The sequence below is a fragment of the Zootoca vivipara genome, chromosome 2 (assembly GCF_965207765.1).
Source record: "Zootoca vivipara chromosome 2, rZooViv2.hap1.1, whole genome shotgun sequence".
In the NCBI taxonomy this organism is placed as follows: Eukaryota; Metazoa; Chordata; class Lepidosauria; order Squamata; family Lacertidae; genus Zootoca; species Zootoca vivipara.
In genome coordinates this window covers 78,627,266-78,651,537 of record NC_142584.1, presented here as the reverse complement: position 1 = coordinate 78,651,537, position 24,272 = coordinate 78,627,266, and the positions used below count along the sequence as shown (strand labels likewise).

At 41.0% G+C, this 24,272-nt stretch overlaps 2 protein-coding genes across 3 annotated transcripts; both read left to right on the top strand.

The window, feature by feature from the left end:
- The first annotated feature begins 328 nt into the window (after positions 1–328).
- On the top strand, positions 329–8,680 carry SELENOK (selenoprotein K). Of its 2 annotated transcripts, XM_088662248.1 has the most exons (5): positions 329–387; positions 3,578–3,668; positions 5,187–5,267; positions 6,418–6,510; positions 8,376–8,680. In XM_088662248.1, the coding sequence occupies exons 1-5, from the start codon at positions 369–371 to the stop codon at positions 8,377–8,379; spliced, it is 288 nt and encodes a 95-aa protein (XP_088518374.1). In that variant the 5' UTR covers positions 329–368; the 3' UTR covers positions 8,380–8,680. The 2 variants fall into 2 exon arrangements, with proteins under 2 accessions (XP_088518374.1, XP_034962232.1); XM_035106341.3 differs by lacking the exon at positions 8,376–8,680 and having other exon boundaries at positions 6,418–6,514.
- A 1,512-nt stretch (positions 8,681–10,192) lies between these two features.
- Positions 10,193–23,580, top strand: ACTR8 (actin related protein 8). Its single transcript, XM_035106339.3, has 13 exons — positions 10,193–10,485; positions 11,558–11,728; positions 12,710–12,820; positions 13,475–13,579; positions 16,545–16,718; positions 17,932–18,025; positions 18,788–18,920; positions 19,003–19,156; positions 19,409–19,504; positions 20,236–20,376; positions 22,155–22,419; positions 22,645–22,808; positions 23,343–23,580. Exons 1-13 carry the CDS (start codon positions 10,354–10,356, stop codon positions 23,484–23,486), a joined length of 1,884 nt encoding a protein of 627 aa, XP_034962230.1. The 5' UTR covers positions 10,193–10,353; the 3' UTR covers positions 23,487–23,580.
- The last annotated feature ends 692 nt before the right edge of the window (positions 23,581–24,272 follow it).

The window sequence follows — 24,272 nt, the reverse complement described above, 5'->3', positions numbered from 1 at the left end:
ATGAATCTGACACACAAACACCATCAATCTCCAGTCGTGTACAATGGCATATTAAAGCCGCCGAGTTTCCCGCCCACCGAGAGCAGGGCGTGCTGCTCTACCATTTTCCTATCTCTGTGGTCTGGAGGCGAGTATGCTGTCAGAGCAATCGAACTGGCAGGCAAAGGGCGGAAGGAGCGACTGCGGCAGCTGCGGCTGCTTAAGAGAGGCAAAGTGGTGACGCAACAGCCCACCCCGTGCTCCCTCGGCCTATGGCGTCTTCCCAGCTCCGACTTCCTGGGTGAAAGAGGAGGGGCAGGGGTGGAGCAGGGGAGAGAGAGAGAGAGCTCTGAGCGTTCGGATCCGGGACGGTGGGGCGAAGCGAAGCCATGGTTTATATTTCGAACGGTGAGGGGCAGAGATTCCGTGTTGGGGAGGAAACCTTGATTATGGGGTGGGAGTGGGGAGAGCATGGGCGTAGCCATGATTTATTTTAGGGGGGGGCAGCCTTTATGTTGGGGAAGGGTTAGAACAGAGTTATCTGCAGCGCAATTGGTTAAAGTATTTTTATTTATTTTCTTGATTTAGGAAGGCAGCTTCCCACCCCCCACCCCACGGCTACGCCCATGGGGCAGAGGAAAACTTATGCCTGACCCCCTTTTTCCGCTCCTTTTGTATTGGAAGTAGTGGATGTGGAGGTGGTATCGAGGCCCCTCCTGTAACCTGGTAAATCCGGGAGGCTGCATGTAGTGTTTTCCTGGTTGCTGAATAAACTTACATAATTCCTGCTGTTCCTGTCTGAAAAGATGCACTGAAAAGGTTGTCATGTTCGTATGACTTAAGGTTGTTTTTCAAAGGGGAACTCCGAAAGAGCCCAGGCGAATGGCTTCGTGTGGATTAAAAAGCTGGTTTATTTTTCAAAAGCGGGATAATTAAATCTCCTTGTGGGCACCTCGAAGTCATTACTCAGATTGCCCAAAGAATTATCTTGGTCTGTAAATCACCTATAATGTTGGAAACAGGAATATGATTATCATTGCAGGTGTCAACCCAGTACATACCTCTTCTGGCTCATGGCCAATGCAGTTTTAACAAGATTTAGATTCATATTTTTAATTGCTTGGGTTTGCCATCTCAAACCAACCTTCTGCCTCCTAATTTGACTGTCACCCTAGAAGAAAGAAATTGTTTATATGCCTTAATTTACAAATTTGGGGTGGAATTTCTTTTGTCTCCTCTGCTTCATCTTAGCGGTAGGTGAAAATCTTAAACTCTGTTGAACTCTGTTGAAGTAAGCATAGGATTAAGCTGTACAAATAGCATTTCAGAGTAACTGTATTTGATTGATCTACCAGGACCCAGGTGGCGCTGTGGTTAAACCACTGAGCCTAGGGCTTGCTGATCAGAAGGTCGGCGGTTCGAATCCCTGCAATGGGGTGAGCTCCCGTTGCTTGGTCCCAGCTCCTGCCAACCTAGCAGTTCGAAAGCATGTCAAAATGCAAGTAGATAAATAGGAACCGCTACAGCGGGAAGGTAAACGGCGTTTCCATGTGCTGCTCTGGTTTGCCAGAAGCGGCTTTGTCATGCTGGCCACATGACCTGGAAGCTGTACGTCGGCTCCCTCGGCCAATAATGCGAGATGAGCGCGCAACCCCAGAGTCGGTCACGACTGGACCTAATGGTCAGGGGTCCCTTTACCTTTTACCTAATGTGCATTGGTTCTCTGAACCTTGACTATTGCTCAGCAAATTAGAACTCAACCCCATACGTTTTTAAAGAATAGTATACTTGACTTAAATGGTCATTGATTTGCGTTCTCAGTGCTGACACTAGCAGGTAATTGTGATTTGATTAGTGCTTTTGTGGAATGGGAGAATCTAATAACAATGATAAAAAGCCTAATGATTAAAATTTATTATTAGGGTTTTAATAAGCCTGCAATTCTTGCTAGCTTGCATTTCGCCTCTTTCAAAGACAGCACTGAAATGTAAGCTTATAGTCTTTTAGCAGTCTGATTAAAAACAAACAAAACATTTCTATCAAGGGAATTGCTGGGGGAGAGGTGGGATCATATTTCCCCACCCTGGTTTACTGAGTTTTCACTCTGGTTGAGAAGGAAGGTATTTTCCTTTTTCTGCTGCTATCCAAGTAGGCTGATGGTGGAGGGATGGAGCAATCTGTGCCTCTTCCACCAGACTTCTTACTGGGTTGCTTGAAATTCCTGGTCACCTGTTGTTAAGTACAAGACTGGGTTAGCACTAGAAGAATAAAAAAATTAAGCATTGATTGCAGTTCCAGCTGGAGAACTAGTGTATCTTATCTGTAGTTTGTAGTAACAAAAATGTGCAATAATACAGAAGCTAGGACTGCTATGCTGTGTTCATTTTTAAGGGTAAGATTTTCTGACCCATGCACAACCTCTTAAATACATAGGACTAAGCTATAGGGGACACGGGTGGCGCTGTGGGTTAAACCACAGAGCCTAGGGCTTGCCGATCAGAAGGTCGGTGGTTCGAATCCCTGCAATGGGGTGAGCTCCCAGCTCCTGCCAACCGAGCAGTTCGAAAGTATGTCAAAGTGCAAGTAGATAAATAGGTACCGCTACAGTGGCAAGGTAAACAGTGTTTCCGTGTGCTGCTCTGGTTTGGCAGAAGCGGCTTTGTCATGCTGGCCACATGACCTAGAAGCTGTACGCCAGCTCCCTCGGCCAATAACGCGAGATGAGCGCTGCAACCCCAGAGTCAGTCACGACTGGACCTAATGGTCAGGGGTCCCTTTACCTTTACCTTAAGCTATAGGAGAGCTTGTAGATGGAAAGATTTGCTAGTACTGGTTACATGCCAACCCCCCCCCCTCCCCAAATCCGTCTGGGGAGCACATAAATACTGTACTGATGGTTGTTGCTCCAGATAGGTTGAACATTGGAAACATAGCAACTATGACGCAAGAAACTAGCATTGTTAGGTGCGGGTGGGAGATGTTTCCACTTGATTTGTTACATACAATGTGTGTTGCAAGATGGATGAGTAAACTTAGATTTGAACAAACAGAAATTTGCAGTTGGGCCCATATCTCCAGTTACAACTATTTTAAATGACTATTTTTATGTCAAGTGAAATGTTACTTCCAGTAAACCAGGGGTAGGAAATTCTCCAAGTTTGTTAATCTCTTAACTGTCATCAACCCCTGCCAGCATAACTAATTGTTAGGGATGATGTGAGTCACAGTATAGCAACATCTGGAGGACCACAGATTCTCCACTCCTGCAGTAAATTATGATAGGGAAGCATATAACAACTGGTAAAGTACCTACATTCCTTGGCCAGGTTCCCAGGCTTTATAATTTTCAAACAGTAAGTCCCCTTGCGTCATGATTAAAGGGAAATAATACTGACTTGTGTTTTAACTTCTAAAATATCATTTTTTTTGAATAATACTGCTTCCTTCTTCATAATGATGTATACATTATCATACCAATGACAAACTTAGTTGGTCTCTAAGGTGCTACTGGAAAGAATTTTTCTATTTTATTTTTATTTTGATGTATACATTGTTATTTTAAGATTTTATTTATTATTGTTGTTATTGTATATTACAGGTCAAGTGTTGGATAGCCGGAGTCGGGCTCCATGGAGCTTGTCATTTATAACTGACTTCTTTTGGGGAATAGCAGACTTCGTAGTTATGTTGTAAGTAGAAGTGTTCTCTTAATCTAAATCTAACATTGTGCAACTTTCCTTCAGAACCATCTGGGACTAGCCTTATGGCAGTGTAGATAGATAGATAGATATTCATTTATTCATTTATTATTACGGTCGAGGACCAGCTCTTAAAAGTAAAATAAAATAAGAATAAAATAAAAATAAAACAGATCCCTTTGAAAAACAGTTTCCGGGAGCATAACGTATAAAAGTTGCTTTGAACAAGATTTAAAAGAAAATTATTAATTATATAACAGTGCTAAAAGTTTAACCCTTAAAATAGTGGCTGCAGAAAGCTGAGCCTAGCTCGCTTGGGGTGCCATTGAGGAAAAAATCAGACGGGCTGGGAAGAAAGTCTGTGTCTGCATATTTGGGCACAGAATCTGGCGACCGCCCTGGTTGTTTTCAGGTCTTTGCCTAGCAAGAGCAGGTTGTATAATTGCTTTTCCGGGAGGCTTGCTAAGCTCACCAGTGTGGGGTCCAGGATCTCCCTTCGAGCTTCTTCATATAGGGGGCATCTGAAGAACAGATGCTCAGGGCTTCCTACTTCCCCCAATGGGCATACACAGAGTCTTTGGGCGTATGGGATTTTTTTGTAAAGCCCCTCCAGCACAGGCGTGGGCAATGCCGCGCTTCTGGCAAGTGTAAAAGCCCTTCTTGTGTTTTTTGACAGGAGAAAGGAGAGGTAAGGTGCCGGGGCGGCTATGTATCTCTCGATTTCTCCAGTTCTGTATTCAGGGCATCTTGAGCAGTCCTGTTGTCTTTCGATGTCAATGAGTCGTTGTCTGACTGTTGCTTTAGCTTGCCTTAGGTCCATCCTTAGGAGGGCTTGGGGGGCAAGGCCCATATTCTGGAGAGAGTTCAGAACCTTTAGCTAGCTAGATAGATAGATGATAAGATGCAATTAACAGTCAATTGAACACCGAGCAAAGCTTTTCTTCAGTATAATAGACCTAGATTTAAATCTCTCATTGTGAAGAGCAGCATGCATCTGATAATAAATCCTTTAGGTCGTCCCTTCTTTTAGAGTCGTGAGATGACAATACTCCACAAAGAAAGAAAGAAAGAAAAAGAAAGAAAGATGATTGATTAAAATTAAATTGATCAGTGCACAGGAAACTTAATAACACAAGATGCTTGTGACATCTGAAAAAAGGAAACCAGCATTCTAGGCTTCTGGGGACACTCTGATAATATTTTGATGTCTCATAAAGGACTATATGCTATTTAAAATAAGTCCTGAGTCAACTTTATATTTTGTCAATCTTCCATTCAATTGGCAAATGTTGCACCGGGTTTAATATATAAACTTCTGTTCAGAAGTAAAGATAGAAAAAAAGATTTGTAGAAAGGCAATTTTGCTGTTCATTTAAACTTAATACTACTACTGAACTATTCCTGAACCTCAGGTAAGTTGGAACAAGTGTGAGTTTTATACAAAATTTTAGTGCTGCTTAATACTGTAATTTGTGGCACTGAATTAATGGGAATCTTTTGTCATTTCAGTTTCCAGAGCATTATTCACCCAGACTTGACAAGGAGAGGCTACACATCTTCCTCCTCTTCAAGATATGATGATGGAAGGGGGTAATGCTTTTTCATTTTAATTTAGGGTGGGAAACTTGTTGCACTCCAGATGTTTTTGGATTCCCATATCCCATAAGCCTAACCAAGCAGGCAGTCGATTTAGATGGTACACAAAATACTGCTATCTTGTTAAAAAGTCAGGTTGTTATGTGTGTGTTTTACTGAAAGAAACAAAAATTTATGTACAAACAATATGTGACAGATTATATGGAAACAGAAGATATTTAGGCCACATCCCCAGTATTTAGATCTTGCACATGGTGAAGAAAAGGAGCAAGGTTAGGGGGCTCAAGTAGAATCCCTATTGTGAGTTGGAGCCTGAAAATCCATTTACAAGTAAGCTGTCACCAGATAGCCATCATCACAGAGGATCATATGATGTGAGGCCTACTTGCTTCAGCCTTGTTCCAAGCTGAAAGTCTCTGCATAGCCCAACTGGGTGCTACAAGTAGAGACCATGTGTATGAGCCCCCACCCTAACTTCAGTTATTAAAATCTTCCAAATTTAGGTCAGAATGAGAGATGCTGCATGTACTTCAAGCTTAGCTGGCCATCCTTGTTAGATGCCTCACATTATAAAGGTATAAAGCAGAGCTTTCAAACTGTGTGTCACAACACGTTAGTGTGTCGGTTGCAGAGTGTAGATGTGCCATGTGAACGCTCCCTGCGCTTGTTCCGGGGCTGGAAAAGGGTTAGTTTAACCCAGTGCTTTTTTTCTGGGGGGGATGAAGGGGTACGCATACTCCTAAACATTTTGTGAATACTTGTACTTTTGTCCATTTACTGTATTTATTTTTCTCGATTTGAACTATAAAATGGTGATTTTCTTGAGTCAAAATGAGAGTACCCCTAAACATTTTTTATAGAAAAAAAAACTGGTTTAAGCTCAGGTTTGCCAGTAAAACTGAATTACTGTCTCGTGAAATGATGCATGTCTAAAAAGTGTGTCACCAACATGAAAAGTTTGGAAAGCACTGGTATAAAGGTATCCCGTCTGTTGATAAAGAATCTTACATTTTGGGGAGCCTAAGAAAGGAAAACTTACTTTACCAATCTTAGAACCCCATTATCTGCTAGATCTGAAGGTGCTTCTCTGGTGGGATTTCTTGCCAGGTGTTTTCTCTTCACATTTTGCTTTTGTTTGTTTTAGACCTCCAGGGATTCCTCGTCGCAGAATGGGTCGAATAAACCACCTTGGAGGAGGTCCAACTCCTCCACCAATGGCTGGAGGTGGATGAGGAAGGTAAACTTTGATCTGTCGTTTTTTGGATTCTGAATTTAAAAATGAACTTTAGTTTGGCTTAGGAACAGTTCTCAATTTTTTCTTTTGCAAAATCAAACAGGAGAAAATCTAGTAATTGGTGGCTGCAAAACTAAATAATGCTATAGTTTTAAGTGCATATAGGGCAGGTGGGTGAGCTTTAGATTTTGCCCTGTTCCTCCTGCTGCCCACTATTCAGAAAGGAAAAGTGCCTGCTCTACATGCTTTGAGATTAGGCAATGATCTGCGAAGGGGAAAACCAGTGTTCTCCTTTTTTAGTACTATACTTGGTTTGGGATGTAATCTTAATCCCATTTACCTGGGAGCAAGCCTCATTGAATTAAAAACTTACTTCAGAGCAGGGGCAGAGGAGGGGGGCGGAGGGGGCAGGCCGCCCCGGGTGCCATTCTGGGAGGGGTAACAAGATGCCCCCTGCCTCCCCCCAGCTGTAGAGTGGCCGAGGGCGTGCACAGTCCATATAGGCACCGCTCGCGCAGCGTCTGTACGGGTTTACGCTCTCACGTGCTGTCCATACCGGCTGCCTGTCGCACCGCGACCATATGGGCTGCCGCATGTGCACAGTCCATACGGGATGCCGCTCACGCAGCAGCCTGTACGGTCACCATGCAAGCGGCAGCCTGTACAGCCGTCGCGCATGTGCTGCAGCCTGTACAGAGTGTGCATGTGCGGCATTCCGTATGGAGTGTCGGAGAGGGTTCCTCCGCTACTGCTTCAGAGTAGCGTTGTTAGATTTGCGCTGTGTCCAGACCTATAGTGTCCTAATATTTTGAATACTTACAAGGATTTCAGTAAGAGAGGTTGAGAGATAAGGAGCTGCATAATGTATCAAGGGGATATAAACTGACCATCAGTAATATACAAGTGGGACCTGCAACAAATTGTTGCCTTGTGAAGTGCTCCTGATCAGGCTACTTGGTAGCTATGCTCTCTTCTCTGCCTTCTGTTCCCCCTTGACTTTTCATTTATTTCCCCCATAGACATAATTTGATCTGTGGCAATTATGTTCACCCCTCATTGGGCTGTTTTCTAATTAATATTAAAAAAATCTAAGCTTTTTGCACTTCTGCAAACCTAGAAGTGTGGGTGGTAGCAATTTTTCTGTTACATAAAAACAGCACTCTGATAATGAGTTTGGTGTTGGTAAACACGAGGATTGAGCAATGGTGACTAAGTGATTTTTCCGCACCCTGAGAATATGCTGAAGCACATTGCCAGGACAATGACAAACTCTCCTTCCTGGATGTTGTTATTCTTTTTTAGCATATTAAACATCAGTTACTTTGGATTTCCATTGTTAGAGATCACAGCTTCCAGACTGAACTTAAATTATTCAGCATATACATGTCAATTTTTGGTCCAGCTCCAACAGAAACTTATTTGTAGAGAGCCAGCTACTTCAGTAAAAAATCTCTGTAATGAGAATCGGTCATTAGAATCCATCCTTATACAGAAATTCTTTGAATTGAGGACAATTATGTTTTATGCTTTGTGTTAAATAATGTTTACTTAAAAGAAATATACCTGTATTGATTTCTTACTGTAAATGTATCATACTTTGTTTAATAGCCAGGATTTTAAAAGCTACTTAGGACTCAAGCAAATCTAATGCGATTTTAGATTTCTTTTCTTTGACTGCTCCATACTACATGACAAACCACGTTCAACATTTTTCTGGGTTCAAAAGCAGTTTTGTCAGGTTTGATGCAGGTTGCCGCCTGAAGAAAAACATGTGATGACCTCATAAGCTCCTGGTGCAAATTTCATTGTTTGTAATGTATGCAATCACAACATAGCCAGAAAACTAATCAATATTTTCTTCTTCTTAGGTAAATGCCTCTTTTGAGAGGCAGACAACTGGACACACGTTTGCAACACTGAAATGACCTCCTGGCGGATGGACCAAATGGGTCTGAGTGTTGTGTGTGTGTGTCTAAATGATTCACTGCTCTGTGGATTAGCAGAACAATGAAGTTGTGCTGGGAATTCCGACTTCCAGGATCCAGTGTAACTGAAATGCAGTTCTATTAAATTAAATGCACCTGTTTAATGTCTGTTTTAAGCCTTTTTGTATAGTTTGTGAATATTTTGTTGTAGCTGTAAAGTTATAAGAAATAAATACAGCTTTGCAAAATGCTGACTTGGAATAATTTTCTTTTTTTAAAAAACTTCTAAAGGTTCACAAATCATGCCTATGACAAAAACTTTTTTTAAAGGTTGACTTCAGAATACATGAATTGAGGAAAAGGGTAGAATCAGATTCACAACACCATACATATCTAAAAACTGCATTTCCTGTGAAACCACTCCTTATGACTCATCCTCGCGGGGTTGTGCAGCCCCTAAACTAGTCGTGATTTGCTCCATCGCTACTGTCTTTAACTGAAATTAATAGAGCTTATGGTGGAATTTTAAGAATTTAATTTTTTATTCTTTCATATGATACATAGTTAATCTTCAAGTAACTTCAGTACCACAGAATATCACTTGTGGAAGTCCATAGCTTAGCAGTAGAGCACCTCATTTGTTCTACCAGAGGCATCCCCAAACAGCGGCCCTCCAGATGTTTTGGCCTACAACTTTCATGATCCCTAGCTAACAGGACCAGTGGTCGGGAAAGATGGGAACTGTAGTCCCAAAACATCTGGAAGGGCAAGTTTGGAGATGCTTGTTCTACCATATTCAATCCCTGGCATCTCCAGGAGGGGCTGTTCTAGATTCCTGTCTGGCGAAGTTGCTAGCGTTTTCCCAGCCTAGTTTCCTTTCTTTTGGACCCCACTTCCACCAGCCCCAACCAGCACTGCCATGGTATTCCAGAGCATCTTTGGGCCGACAGAGGTTGGGTGGAGAAGGCTGTTGTAACCCAATACTGAACTAGATGGGCTGCTGCCAGGGCTGGCTAACCCATGAAGTGACTGCCTCAGGTAGCAGGATCCACAGGGTGACAGATGCCAGTGTCGCTCTTTCTTCCCCTTGTTCTTAACATAAACCTTCCCTGGCGGGGTGAGGAGCACCATTCTGGAGTCCGCCTCAGGCGCCCAAACATCTTGGACAGGCCCTGGTGGCTAGTGTGAAGTGTATAAGACAGCTTTCGGCGTGCCTACAGCCCAGAGAAAACACACTTGCTCCCCCTGAGTGCCTTTGCCATTCCCCTTGCCTCTGGTGTAGCCAGGATTTATTTGGGGGGGGGGGGGGCAGAATCGATTTAACTGCGATGCAATAAGTCAATTAAGTATTTTTTTTAATTTACTTGAGGGGAGGGCAGGGCCGAATTAGGGTTTGAGGAGGCCCTAAACTACTGAAGGTAATATGTCCAGCTGTCCTGTTTTTTGTGTTGAATATATGCTACAGTATATGGTAATGTATGGACCTAATAGGTCTCTAAAGCAATTTGCTACTGCTGCTGTATGTAGGTTTTATTTTTTATCTTATATTTTGGAAATGTACATCCATGGTTTTTTTCCTTTACATTTTTTTGGGGGGCCCAAGAGAGTGGGGCCCTAAAACTATACAGTAGCTTGTTTAGCTTATACGTAAATCCAGCCCCGGGAGGGAGATGCACCCTACTGGCTAAGCCCATGCCTTGCCTATAAAAAAACAAGCACTCTTGCCGCTCACTTCCGCCTGGGCCTCGCCTCTGCGCCACACCCGCCTCCGGGTGACTGGAGGCGGAGGAAGGGGTCGGGCGCCGGCTTCCTCGTCGCAGCCTTTTCGGGGCGGAGAAGAAGCGGCCTCCGCCTCCAGCTTCCCGGAGTCTCCCGCTGCCTCGCTCGAGCGACCCGCGGAGGAAGCGGGTCGGGGTCGGGGATGACCCAGGCGGAGAAAGGGGAAGCGGCGGCGGCGGAGAATGGGAAGGACAAGGAGCGCGACAAGGAGAAGGAGCAGCGCGGCACCAAGAGGCCCATCGTGCCTGCCGCCGTGCCGGAGTCCCTGCAGGAGGTGAGCCCCGGCTTGGGCGGAGAGGCTCCTCCCGTGGCCCACCCTCCGGGGGGGGGTCGCTCTTGGCTCTGGCGGAGGCGGCGGCGAGGCCCGGGAAGCGCGGCGCTCTGGACGGGGTTTCTGCGCCTCCGTCCTCGGGCGCAATAGCCTCAGCCGAGCAGGATCCCCGCGGAACAGCCTAGGCCCGGTTGCATAGGGCCGGTGGAGTCGAGTGGTGAAGCTTTCCCTGGGCTGCGCCCCTTCAAAAAGGTGTCCCACGATGGGATACTTGCTCTTGGCTTTTAGTTTAATGCTTTGAACTCATTGCAACATGTAATAACGCAAAGCATGTCAGTCTCGTGGATCCTGTTTTCTGATAGGTGGAACGCACAGTAGCAATGCTCAGTGTATTAAATGATATTTTAAATCTCATTTGCACCTATATTTCCAAGCAGCAGTTTACTCTCAGATCTTTATTTTTATTTCTTCACTTATATGCCATCTGTATAGCAAGGATGTGTGAGAAACCTTGAGCTGGTAATGAAAATGCTATAGAAGTGAAGTAGGGCAAGCTACTGCTGTTTCAGCGTGTATGAATTTCCAGAGGGAACAGCATCCTATGAAAAGAGGTTCATATTAGTTTCTAATGGTAATATTATAGTGCTTTCTCCTATAATTGATGGTGCCCACTACTGATGCTGTCTACTGATGTTGGCTGTTTGTTAGCCTTGGGTTCACTGAATGTGTAAATGATATTAGCATTTCCATAGTTGTACCATATTTGGATAAGATTGTCTGCATCAGATGTGTCACTCAAGGCATGCACCCTTTCTGTCAGTTTTTCAAATACAGCAATTGTCCATCTAAAACACTATACCAGATGTGCAAAAAAACTTAGTACATACATGTCCTTTGTGGGAGGGGAAAGCACTGTTACAGAAATTAACAGCTAAATTTCGCTGATGGCAGCTCAAGGTGTAAAAAGATACAGGTTTTCAAAATGAGGCACATAGACTATATGTTTGGAAACCTCCTGAGTACTGTACTTTGCTGGTTGCTGTTCCTATTTGTTTATCTATTTTACTATTTTTAGCAAATACAGAGCAACTTCATTGTTGTGATACATCCTGGCTCAATGACTTTAAGGATTGGAAGAGCTACAGACACACTTCCTATTGGCATTCCTCATGTCATTGCAAGAAGGCACAAACAGCAAGGGCAACCCATGTATAAAGACAGTTGGCTTCTAAGAGAAGGACTCAATGTAAGTCTTAGAATTTGAGATTTATGTTAAATTGAATCAGTAATTGTTCATTTGAACTACATTGTTTTTCTGGTGTGCTAAATTTTCCTAGTGACCCTTACTTCTTTGGGTTGCACAATAACAGCTTGCCTCTGTAGTAACATGTGTTTGTCTTGCATCATCTATACCAGCTACATATGGGAATTAACACAGGCTATGGCATTAAACTTGCTAAAAATGGCACAAGATTTAAGAGGGACAGATTTTTGCACCAAGCACTGAGAACCACATCACACAGGACTCTTTTTATGTAGATATCAGTTCTGCACAAAACATGAATGTACAATGTAATACAGTATTATACATACAGATATCTATTTTTATTCAAAGGTCACCAGCAGTTCTTTAATTTACACAGGCATTTTCTGGAGAGTAGTGTAGCTAATATAGTTTTTTCTGGCTTCATTGATTAAACCCCAGCTTCTGAAAATGGTGGCTATCATGAAATAACAGTCAAAGGAAAAGTAAAGAAAAATGAAAATATTGTCAAAATGAGTGAGCCAGCAGATTTTAAAAATGACTTTTTAAACAAGGAGTGGGAAAGGTATTGTTTTGTGGATCTGAATGGGAAAGACATTAGCTTACTCTACTCCTCAACCATTTGTGGTCTTAAAAAATGCAAAGTCCGTGGACAATATAAAAAAATCATAGCAGTTTTGCAAAGGACTATGCTTGATTCTGAGCTTTCCTTTGGGGGCAGAGGGAGAGAATTTCAATGTGCTTATGCAGCTGCTTACATTTTATTGGTTAGAGAGCTATTTTTTAATTATTTTGTATCTTTATGGTGTTTTAAGTTTTATTGAATGTATTCTAAACTGCCTTGATATTTTACATGAGTTTTTAAATATTTGCAAAAGTATTTTGAAAATAATTTCATTAAGAAAGTCAAAAGACCCACTTCTATGTTTAGAGGACTGTTACTTATTGTTTGCCTTTATTTAGAAACCCGAAAGTACTGAACAAAGACAGAATGGTCTTAAAATGGTTGACCAAGCAATATGGTCCAAAAAGATGTCAAATGGTGCCAGACGTATACCAGTGTCACCTGATCAGGTATCTCATTTATAAACTGATAGAAATTGCTTTTTGAGAGGTATAAAAGCAGTGAAAAGCCTGGTAGCAGCACTAATAAATCTAGGATAGTACTGTATTCAGCTATGTTTTAGTCAGAGTAGACCCATTGAAATCAATTATCATGACTAAGATAGGTCCATTAATTTCACTTGATCTACTATGACTATTCCTTATTTGAACACCACCCCAGTCTTCAAACTAGTTGAAAGGCAGGAATGGGCCATAGCCCTGTGCTTGACATTCAGAGGATATCAAGTCCAATCTGTGGCATCTGAAATTTAAACAAGACCAGGTAAGCAGGTGATATGAAAGACCGAGGTCCTTGTTGTTGGCCACCAGTCAGATTAGATAAAACTTAGCCAGGCAGACATACGGGCTCGTCTAAGGCAATTTCCTATGTTCCCTCTGGAAATTTATTTTTTGTCGTATAATAGTTCAATAGAGGGATAGCAGTTCAAAAGAGGGATATAAATTACGATAAATTTTGAGCAACTCATATAGCATATGACTAGACATGTTTGCGACTTCTTGTGAAGAAAATAAATTTTTTGCTCTTAAGATAGACTTTGAAAAATAGTTTCCTTTTAAGTGTGACCATTTTCCCCTATTCCTTGTTTCGAATTTACATTTCAGGCCCGATCTTACAATAGGCAGATGAGACCTGCTATTTTAGATCATAGCTCTGGAACAAAATGGACAAACACTGCCCATCATCCTGAATATGTCATTGGAGAAGAGGTAGGAACGCCTTGCCTCATTTCATTAAAAGTAATTCTCCTCCTGTATCTCATGTACAGTTAAGCAACCATATATAATTTTTAAAAAATGTGTTTGGGGAAAACACAGTTTTTTACCAGCCCATATATATATCTACATTAGTTGTTTGTGGCACCATGGATCTCCTGAAGTTTGAAAAGGTTTAACAAAGAAGAAGCAACCATCTTGCAGTTCACACAGAATTCCCTGCCTTGAGGATATTCTTAATGCTCACAAGGCAAGTGGCTGTTTACAAGCCTGAGAGAAAGAAACCAGATTAGTGAACAGATGGGAACGGATCAATCCTTAAATATGTTTTCATGTGTAACCTATCAAATATTAACTTTTAAGTTGTTTTTATAACAGTCTCCAATTGAATTTTAAGTGTTTCAAACTGGTGAGAGACACATCTCTGTCAGGATTCCTCCGCCATCCCTCTCCCATTGACACCAGTGGCAGACTTTGGGCTCTCAAATTTCAGCACCCCCTGTGGAACACTAAATTTCAGTCCCCCCGCACCTGTTGCTCTCCATTCTACAGCCCCCTGTAGTGTGGCCGAACCGGCCATGCCAACCTAAAAGTGACTCTGCTGACACTCTGCTCATCCAGGGAAAATAGAACTGAAGACTATGCAAGGCAGCTGCTTTTTCCATTCAGTGCTGCTGTAATATGGGTTCTGGAACACAGGCCATCAAGGGCAGTGTGGCAAAATGCAGTGTTTATGGTGGTCTTATTTTTAGAACAGCAACAAAAAGGATTGCTTGTTTTCTACAGAGGATATGGCATTTGGAACAGCATTCTCCAACAGGATAGATGCAGTTTATACAGAGCAATGGGCAAGCTTAATAATAAATGGTAATCGAAACAAAATAAATGGTAATGTTACAGAAAAATGCAGCATTGAAAAAGGGGCAAGGCAAGCATGCCCTATGTCGGCACTGTTATTTATCCTAATATTAGAAGTGCTGACTAGAGAAATACGAAAAAAAGATGAAATAACAGGAATTAAGTGTTGACGTTGGAAAATCCGGTGGTAAGCGTCCCAAGGACAATAGAAAGTATAACAAAATTTGGCAACTTAGCAGGATTCTATATAAATAGGGGGGGGGGGGGAATTGATAGTCTAGTCTCAGAGGCAAAAGATAAACTTGAGAATATCTCGGGAATTAAAAATGATTTTTTTAAAAAATATTTCGGGATATGGATATCAGCTAAGAACTTAAATCTTTTCCAGGATAACTGTTAAAATCTGGAATGAAATAAAATCTAGGAAAATGGACTTCCTTTGTTAGGAAGAATATCCACAGTCACAATGAAGGTTTTGTCTAAAGATGATCTTTTTATTTCAAACATTGCTGGTGATAAATAGCCCAAACTGTTTCAAACAGTGGAAGAAAGACATGACAAACTTCGTTTGGCACGGGGGGAAACCCCTAATTAAATATAAAAATCTGAAAACTTAAGAAGAAAGAGGGGGCTTTGCCCTTCCAGACCTCAGACTTTATTATGAGGCAGTGTGCCTCTGTAGGATGAAAGAATGGATGGAGCTAAGAGATACAAACGTTTTAGACCTAGAAAGTTTTGATCTTTTGATGGCATGGATATCTGCACTATGACAAATCAAGTGTGCAAAAGACACTAAGATGTTTTAGAGAGAAAAACCCCAAGATGGATATCACCAGCTGAGGCAGTCTCAGTGAAAAGGTTGAACATGGACGAGAAGTGGGCCACTTATAAAGACTTTACATAGTTTAAAGAAGGAGGGGTTCGCCTGAAAAAGAAGAGAAGAGATTTCAGATTACAGTATACTGTAGATTGGTTTTAGTACTTTCAGGTGAATGAGTTACTTAAAAGAGACAAGGAAAAGGGATTTGTGGAAATGATTTCAGAATTTGAAAAAAAAATTGTAATAGGAAAGGAGGATAAACTAATCTCGAAAATTTATAAACTTGTTACTGGAGTGGGAGACCAAAGTTGAGATGGTAAAGGCGACAATGACAAAATGGGCTATAGATACTGGCTACAACATAGAATTGTCTGCATGGGAAAAGCTATGGGGGGAACCATGAATTTCTCTGCCTGCTATCTTATTAAGGAAAACCTACGAAAGATGATGTATCGGTGGTACTTGACACCCAGAAAATTAGTGATAATGTACAAAAGGGGGTTTAATTTATGATGGAAGGTAGAGGGAACCCTGATTCATATGTGGTGGGCGTGTAAGTACGCTAGAGAGTATTGGGAAATGATTCACACAGAATTTAAAAAGATCCTAAAACTCACATTTCCCAAAAGACCAGAGGCCTTTCTATTAGGGATAATAGGTGGTGACATTCCAAACAAAAAAAGGCACTCAGCATCTTTTTATACGCAACCACTGCAGCTAGTTTGGTATATGCAAAAATATGGAAAGAAGAAGAGATACCCGTGAAGGAAATTTGGCACAACAAATTGATATGGTGGAATACATAGAATTAGTAACCATGACCGTTAAACTAATGAATAAGGATGAGTTAAAGATAAGAGATGGGTGGAGGTGTTTTGGAGATTACCTTAGAGGGTTACAATATACAATTTAACCTACAAGTATGAGCAGCAGATAACATCAAAAAAGGAAGACTTGAGATGATAACAGGTGGAATATCGGGATATGCAGCAGAGTGCATATCCCTAGAATGCCACAGAGAGATGGACTGGGAAGTCTTAGAAAAGAGATAAGTGGTGGGTATTGAATGAGGTGTGTTTAAAAGCTGTTAAAATTGCATAAATAAAAGTTTCTGTCTTGTTTAAAAAAAGAATTGCTAGTTTTCTGTTACCACTAAAGTGTTGTATGTTTCAGTATGCTTTGGAATGCTTTTTTGTGTTACAGACTAGAAAATGTACAGAAGTTCCAAGTGTTCACAATTAAACTTTGAACGAGATAAATATAGTCAATTCTTCTTTTCAGGCATTATATGTTAACCCTATGGACTGTTACAATGTTCATTGGCCTGTTCATCGAGGGCAGTTGAACCTTCACTCGGGGCCAAGTGGTTCCCTTACTGCAGTCCTAGCTGATCTTGAAGTTATATGGTCGCATGCAATACAGAAGTATTTAGAAATACCTCTGAAGGATTTGAAGGTGAGCTATGACAGACTTCATCTGCTCGTGACAATGACTGTCAGCGTTTCATCGTTGTTGCTGCAAAAGGGTTTGACTGTTAAAGCCTTTGGCAGTCTGGGTCCTACATTCCTTGGTAGCACCTTCTTCCATGTATACTTCCCATCGGATCATCTAATGCACTACTCTGTTTTAAAACCTTTAGAATAAGAGTTTAATTAATTCATTAATATCCCAGCCTTTTTCTTAAGGAGCCCATGGTGGCAAACATATCAATACTGAAACAGTATATCAATACTGAAACAAACAACAATGAAAACAGTTAAAAACTAAAAGTGCCTACCCTCAAAACTATTAATTGCAGGGTTTGCAGGGATAGGTCTTTCACTCATCAAATACCTGGGTAAACAGGAATGTTGTCAAATTGCTCCTAAAAGTTAATGAGAGAGAGCAATGCACCTCATGGGAGGGGGCATTCCACAAATGGGGAGTAACCACCAAGAAGGCCCTTTTAAGGAGGTGCTTAGCAGAGCCTTTATAGCTGTGGTGTTCACTCTGCAGTTTCCTACCAAGTGAGCTCTAGTTGTTTATATAATAATTCGTTCTTTTATTTTTAAAAATACTATTGCCCCACCTGATTTCACAAAGGAAGCTAACAAATCAGATAATAACAGCAGAAAAACAAATGACCCCAAATTAAACCCACTTGTAAAATGCAAAATATAAGCGTGAGTATCAAAACTAAAAGAGAAGCCAGAGGAATTCTGGTTCCCTCCCTATTAAGATTTATAGCAAATGGTTGTGGTTGGCTTCAAGAGAGGGAGAGAATGTCCTGTTGTGCAGATGGAAGTTCTTGTGCTAGTTAGTACCTGCGTGTGCAGGCGACATCTTCACCGCTTTGTGGCCTCCCTTGTGGGTTGCCCAAGGGAGACTGTGGACTCTGGCATTCTCCAGAGAGAATGAAAATCCCACAATTAGCCCTCCTGCATTGCATGAATTGGTTCAACATCCAGGAGGAAATTTGGCACCTCACAGCCAAGGTCTGAAGCTGTTAGATTTCCCCGTGCCCTGGATTAAAGCATTTCAGTGATGTCATTGGCTCTAGCTCTTAACCAATATTTTCACTTCCTTCAGTAGTTGAAATTATTTAGATAGCCCATGGTATCAACCCGTTCCACTGTATGAAGACCAACAGACCAGAAAATGAATCCTAGTTTGTTCTTTTCTTTTTCAGTATTACAGGTGTATTTTGCTAATTCCGGACATCTATAACAAGCAGCATGTGAAAGAAATAGTGAATATGATCCTAATGAAGATGGGATTCTCAGGTAATAAAGCAACATCTGTGGTCAGCTGCTTAGTGAAAGGGTTTTGAAGGTACCTTTTCTTTCTAAGTTGGAATCAGGTAACTTCCAGAACTTTTTTTTTTTTGCCCTTACAGCCACCTATGTCTCAACCAGGTGAATAAATAGCTCAGCCTCTGGCAACATATGTTATGAAATCAGTAATGTGCAACTCTATGGCCAAATTTTAAAGAAATTACTCCAGTGTTTGGTCAATACAAACGTGTGTTTGCTGAGTCAAAACCATCTAATCTTCTTACGTATCTTATAGAGTTTCAGAGGTATTGTCATCTAGTTTCCACTATAGGACAGGCCCCAACTGGATGCAGTACTACTGAGATCCAGAGCCTTTGCTACAGTCACTCCCAGCTGTCTCCTACCAACAAGTGCATTGGGCTGCTCGAGGAGGCTGATGAGTCCTGCTCCAAATAGCAATTTTCAGCTCACTGTCTAAAAGACTGAAGTTGGTTGGGAGATGCAGAGACATAAAACACTGATTTTTAAAAATGTTAAAACAGGGAAGCTATGTCTGGAAAATATTATCATGGTGACACGTTGCTCTATTTATGAAACGCATGGGTAGCAATAAACACATTTCTTCCTCTCTCTTGTTTAAAACACTTCCCAGAGTTTATATACATACATATATTATGGGAAGTGTTCAGTAGTGGGCCACATATGAGTAATGTAGCAAATAGGGTAGCAAAGCAGTGTACATTAACAGTGTTCCTGCCATTTTGTTTTCAGGCATAGTGGTCCATCAGGAATCTGTCTGTGCTACTTTTGGAAGTGGCTTAGGTAGTGCATGCGTCGTTGATGTGGGGGATCAGAAGACAAGTGTCTGCTGTGTGGAAGACGGTGTTTCGCATCGTAACACCAGGTAACTATTATAAAGTGGCAGTAACATTCAGGTGAAAAGAAGCAAGTCTTCTAACTGCTGCTGCTGCTGCTGCTTTTTTTAGGTTATGCCTTGCATATGGAGGTTCTGATGTGTCAAGATGCTTTTATTGGCTTATGCAGCGAGCTGGGTTCCCTTACAGAGACTGCCAACTAGCTAAAAAGACAGATTGCCTTCTCCTGCAGCACTTAAAAGAAACATTTTGTCATTTAGACCAGGTAAGTTCAAAGACCTAGATAAGGAGCTCCACACTTCTGATTTGCTGTTTCCCAGGCCCATGTTTGGTCACAATCTAGTGTGACATTACAGATTTTTAGCTGTATAATTAATGGTAATAGAGGTTTATGAAGTTACCAACAGTGGGGAGAAAACTAAAAATTCACATGTGTGGCTGATCTCTTCTTAGTGTAGTTTGAAAGATTTGAAAGTTTATTAAAGCATTAACACCTTTTTCTATGTTTTATTACCAGGATTTATCTGGACTAAAAGATCATGAGTTTCAAGTCCGTCACCCAGATTCTCCAGCTTTGCTGTATCAGTTGCGCTTGGGAGATGAAAAGTTACAGGTAAAGACTGGGTGGGGTATATATGCACATAAGGTGCTAAGAGACTATCCCTCCTCTCATCCCCTTCTGTGCTCCCTAAACCTGTTATTGTGGTTCTCCTAACCCTCCAAGGTAGATTTAGCAGGACACGGGTGGAAGAATGCAGACCGCACTCTGTGTACACAACTTAGTTGAATCCTGCCCTATGAATAGGCATGCCCTGGGATGTAGATGCGGACTTAAGTGCAGAAGTCAATGGAAAATAATGAGGTGTTAATTAATTTTCAGCAGCTCAATCTGCATGTTTCTCTTATTACAGTCTCATTTAGTGCTATGATATTCAAGAGATACACAGCAAATACAGTAGCTCAAATGTTGAATTAAATAAACTTGACATTTTTCTATCTACACGTGCTGCTGACAAGTATATTGTTTGGAACACGGGGCTGTACCCCGTGCAGCTCTGAGTAGCTTGTTATATCAGCAGAAGGATTTAAGTTTGTGCAACATAACTCCCCCCCCCCCCTGCACACACCCTAAATCTGTTCTAGTTGTTCCTCTAGCCTTCTGGAGCAGATTTGGGCAGGGTGTGATAAGGGGAAAGTTCCATTGCGGCAAGTGAAAATCCTTCTGCTAACAGAACAAGTGCATTAGATACCACCCAATATGTTTATTTGCTTCTGAAACTGGTTGTTCAGTTAGAAAGCGAGCAACAAGCAAGCGTTGAGTTCTTCCCCATCTCTCACGATTAGGCTCCTATGGCATTATTTTATCCAGCAACCTTTGGAATTGTGGGGCAGAAAATGACATCTTTGCAGCAACGATCACAAGGTGATCCTGAGGATCCGCATGATGAACATTATCTTTTAGCTACACAAAGTAAGCAGGAGCAGGTGTGTTGTGTGTCTTTTTTACTTGTTTTCTCTTCCTAGGAGACATTTCGGCACAGATCTAATTATACTTAATTAAACCTTTCCTCTCACAGAATAGCTAGGTGGTTCATGCTAATGTTGTAAACCGCCATGTGATCATTGGTTGAAGGGTGGTATATAATAATAATAATAATAATAATAATAATAATAATAATAATAATAAATTTAGGGTTCATTTAGACCTCTGGCATGGCTGCAAGGAGGAGTTCAGGAGCTTTTGCTTTCATTTTAGAACAACAGCAGCTTGCTTTGTTGTTTGAACCTGGATGAGCAGTGGTTAATCTCAGCTATAGTTAATTGAAGGAAGCCAACTTCAAACCAAAGTTTATAAAGCTGGCTTGTTCCAGCTAACTATAGTTAAAATTTAACACAGTTTGAGTTTGGCAGCATGCAAAACAGCAGTTCATCTAAAACAGAAGTAGCAGTTTCTGATGTTTTCATAGTCATTCTGGATGATAGCAAGTGAGCTCAAGGCTGACAGAGACTTTTATAAAGCTAAACTGTGCTTTAGGGTTGTGTCCGGATAGGCATAGTGTGTGTGTAGATACTACCAAGAATCCTTTCAAAGCATTAATTCCATCGTGTAACTGCAATCTATCACTCTGCTTGGGAACACATTTTTAAAAGAAAAGCCTGACTAGCTTTTCAGATACTTTTTAATTAAATAACTTTCTAAAGAAATGCCTGAAGTAACTGATATTATAGTTTGAAGTCTTATTTATTCTGTTATATTTTACTCCAAGAAGACCCATTTATCCTAAGTAGAACGCAATAAGGCAGACATGTATCTACAAAATAATTTAGTTAAAAATGTGATCCCATTGAGATCCCAAGATGAAATTTTGCAGGTAGATCTTATATTTAATAATCAATACATTTTATTTGGAAATGATAAATTAAATCACTTTTTAAATTTTGTAATCTAACTTTAAAATTTAAAGTAAGCCCATCATGTGACGTATTATATTAAAGCCCACGATGTTCTGAAGATATTGGTATTTTTTAGTTTTGAAATATCTCAATTCTGGACTGAGCTTTTCCAGTTTTTGTGTAGTCAGACATGGCCAGAATTGTCAATTTTTTTAAATTTCAAACTCTCATGACTCCAAAACAGGATGTGATAAAAAATTAACATTTTAGATTTAAACTTAGTTTTGATCATTCAACAAGTGTACAAAATATTAAGAAAATTGGATGACATGAGGCGGGAAATTGGATCATGATATGGAATGACCGTGGGGTCACGAAGAGTCGGACACGACTAAACGACTAAACAACATGGAATGACCCATGTTACTTTAATATGCTTGATTTTATTGTCATTACTTTAGTTAAGTAAAAGCTTTTTACAAAATAATAAAAGCAAAACTTCAGTAGTATTTCTTCAGCTACCACTCTGATCCTACAGATTGCTATAGTTTGGATGGCACATGCAGCAGCTTCGATGTGTATACTGTGTATGGAATGTGCTGAGCCATTGGAAATGGAAGACTTGGGTAAGGGAGCATATGGTGCTTGGGCCAAAGAATATGAAAATAATATGGGGCGAAAGGCCAGAAGTAGCAGTGTGGCTTTACTCGCCGCCCAGTCCCTTAGTTGCAGGTGTGATACGTGGGGCTGTTTTTAGCTGCAACACTCCACTCCTCAAACCTATTTTGGCAGATACTGTGGAATGTGTTTTGCATCTAACAAAATTTGATCTTTTCAAATGATAACTTGCCCTGTTTTGCTTTTTAAAGTCTGCAAAAGCAACAGCCGACAGGAAGTCGATTTCCAAGCCTAGTGGATTTGAGGGAGATCTGCGTGGCCAATCTGCAAGCGTTGCTGAAAATCTCTATCCTCCAGAAGTGGAGATTGGCACTTCGCACGGTGACTGCATTATGGGTGGAAATGAGTCTGAAGAACCCCTTACAGCTCACATGTCCAGGAAAACTGCTGTATCTCAGTTTGAAGGGAAAGCGTTAGGCCTGGACAAAGCAATCTTGCACAGTATTGATTGTTGTGGTAAGAAGACTATATATACTTGTTTATTAACATTAATACTTTGGCCAAGATAGATTCTAGTACAAGGAGGATTCCTAAGTTTGCAGAAACTAAATTTCTACTCTCACTCTCATCAATTTCCTGTTTAGTTACCCGGTTCGATCTGTTTTAATGTTAACGGCTAATTCTATACATTGTTTCAATTCATTCTTCAGAGTTTACATAAAACTTATTTTGATTTTTCAGCATCTGACGATACCAAAAAAAAAATGTACAGTTCCATCCTGGTCGTAGGAGGCGGTTTGATGTTCCACAAAGCCCAGGAGTTCCTTCAGCACAGAATTCTCAACAAAATGCCTCCCTCTTTCAGGAGAGTTGTTGAAAACGTAGAAGTTATTACGAGACCAAAGGTATGAATCTAGGCATACTTTTAGGTCAGGGTTGGGAAATATTTTCTTTTCTGTCAGGGGCCACATGACTGAAGTGGTGGGTGGAGCTAGAATCAAAAGTGGGCAGAGCCACCTCCTCTGTCTTGTGTTAACACACTTGCTACCGCAGCTCATATCCTCGTCTAGTTAATTACAAATTGCTGTTAAATGTATTGGCCAGTACAGAATGTTAATTGTAAATTTCAATAGTGTAGTATATAGCAAATAACATGCATTGGATCTTTTGTGCAAGGGGCTTGACTAATAAACTAAAGGTGATGGCCTTCTGCCTAAAATTCATTAAGAACAGAAGCAACAGTGATTCTTCTTTTGCCACAAAGTAAATGGTATCTTTTGTGCCGATTTGGGATTGTAAAGATTTTAAGCACTGAGCACAATGTCTTACAGTAGCCCCAGTTAAAAAGAGTAACATTCTTAAAGCAAATGTAAGTGGGTTTGTGGGGTTTAGCTTACACCATTTACCTTGCCCATTCTTTTCCTTTGTGTTAATCATAGGACATGGATCCTCGTTTGATAGCATGGAAAGGGGGTGCTGTTCTAGCCTGCCTGGATACAACACAGGAGCTCTGGATATATCAACGAGAATGGCAGCGATTTGGTGTCCGTATGTTACGTGAAAGAGCTGCTTTTGTGTGGTGATCTCGTGCAATATTTAGCTAGAGAGTAATACTCAGCATTTTTTCCTCTTTATAGCCCTGACATTTGTGTTTTTAATAAAATCTATATAAAAGTATCATGTTTCTTCTGGGCTGTTAAAGCTTTTCTCTAGTTTTATGCTTTGGGGTGGTCTCAGTGAAGCTCATATTGTGATTACATTAATAATTCTCATTTAGTATGAGGGAGGTATACAGCTAGGGGTTGTCTCTATCTACTGCCCAGAACAGGCAGTCATATGGTTTGTTACGCTCACTTCCCAGTTCCTTTCTTGCCTCCTCCAGGATCAGAGCAATTTTTCAGCTATTCCTCTTCAGCATTTTCTCTCAGAACTTAATTCTCTCCCTACTCATCTTTTTCTCACTTCTTTCTTGCCCCTGTTGACTTCTTTTCCTCCACTTTAAAATGGGATGAGTGAAGAAAGGTGACAGCAAAGCTGATTAAAAAAAATAGCACAAGACATGTTCATACAGTCAGAGGCTTCTAAAGGTTATTGAGCAGGCACTGTCGAGTCCCCAGATGAGAGGTACCAGGGTGAGTGATGTCCAGAACAAGAGACAGACACGGAACAGGACTTCAATTTCCCAATTGATAAAATCACCCAGGAGTGATGCAAAAATCTACTAACAGTCATAGTGAATCTCTTTTCTTTTCTGGTCATCTCGTCTGAAGGCCGAAGGTCCAGTATTGTATAAACATTTCAGAATGGGCTGAAACCATGAGTCATGTGTGTGTCAGGTTGTGATTATGTGCAATCTCAAATGGTCTCTT

What these genes read in the sequence shown, in the direction of transcription:
- ACTR8 (XM_035106339.3), top strand. Translation starts at nt 10,354, where the DNA reads ATGACCCAGGCGGAGAAAGGGGAAGCGGCGGCGGCGGAGAATGGGAAG. An exon ending in CATTTTGTCATTTAGACCAG is followed by an intron (nt 19,157 to 19,408) that starts GTAAGTTCAAAG and finishes TTTTATTACCAG; the next exon opens with GATTTATCTGGACTAAAAGA. An exon ending in CACAAAGTAAGCAGGAGCAG is followed by an intron (nt 20,377 to 22,154) that starts GTGTGTTGTGTG and finishes TGCTTTTTAAAG; the next exon opens with TCTGCAAAAGCAACAGCCGA.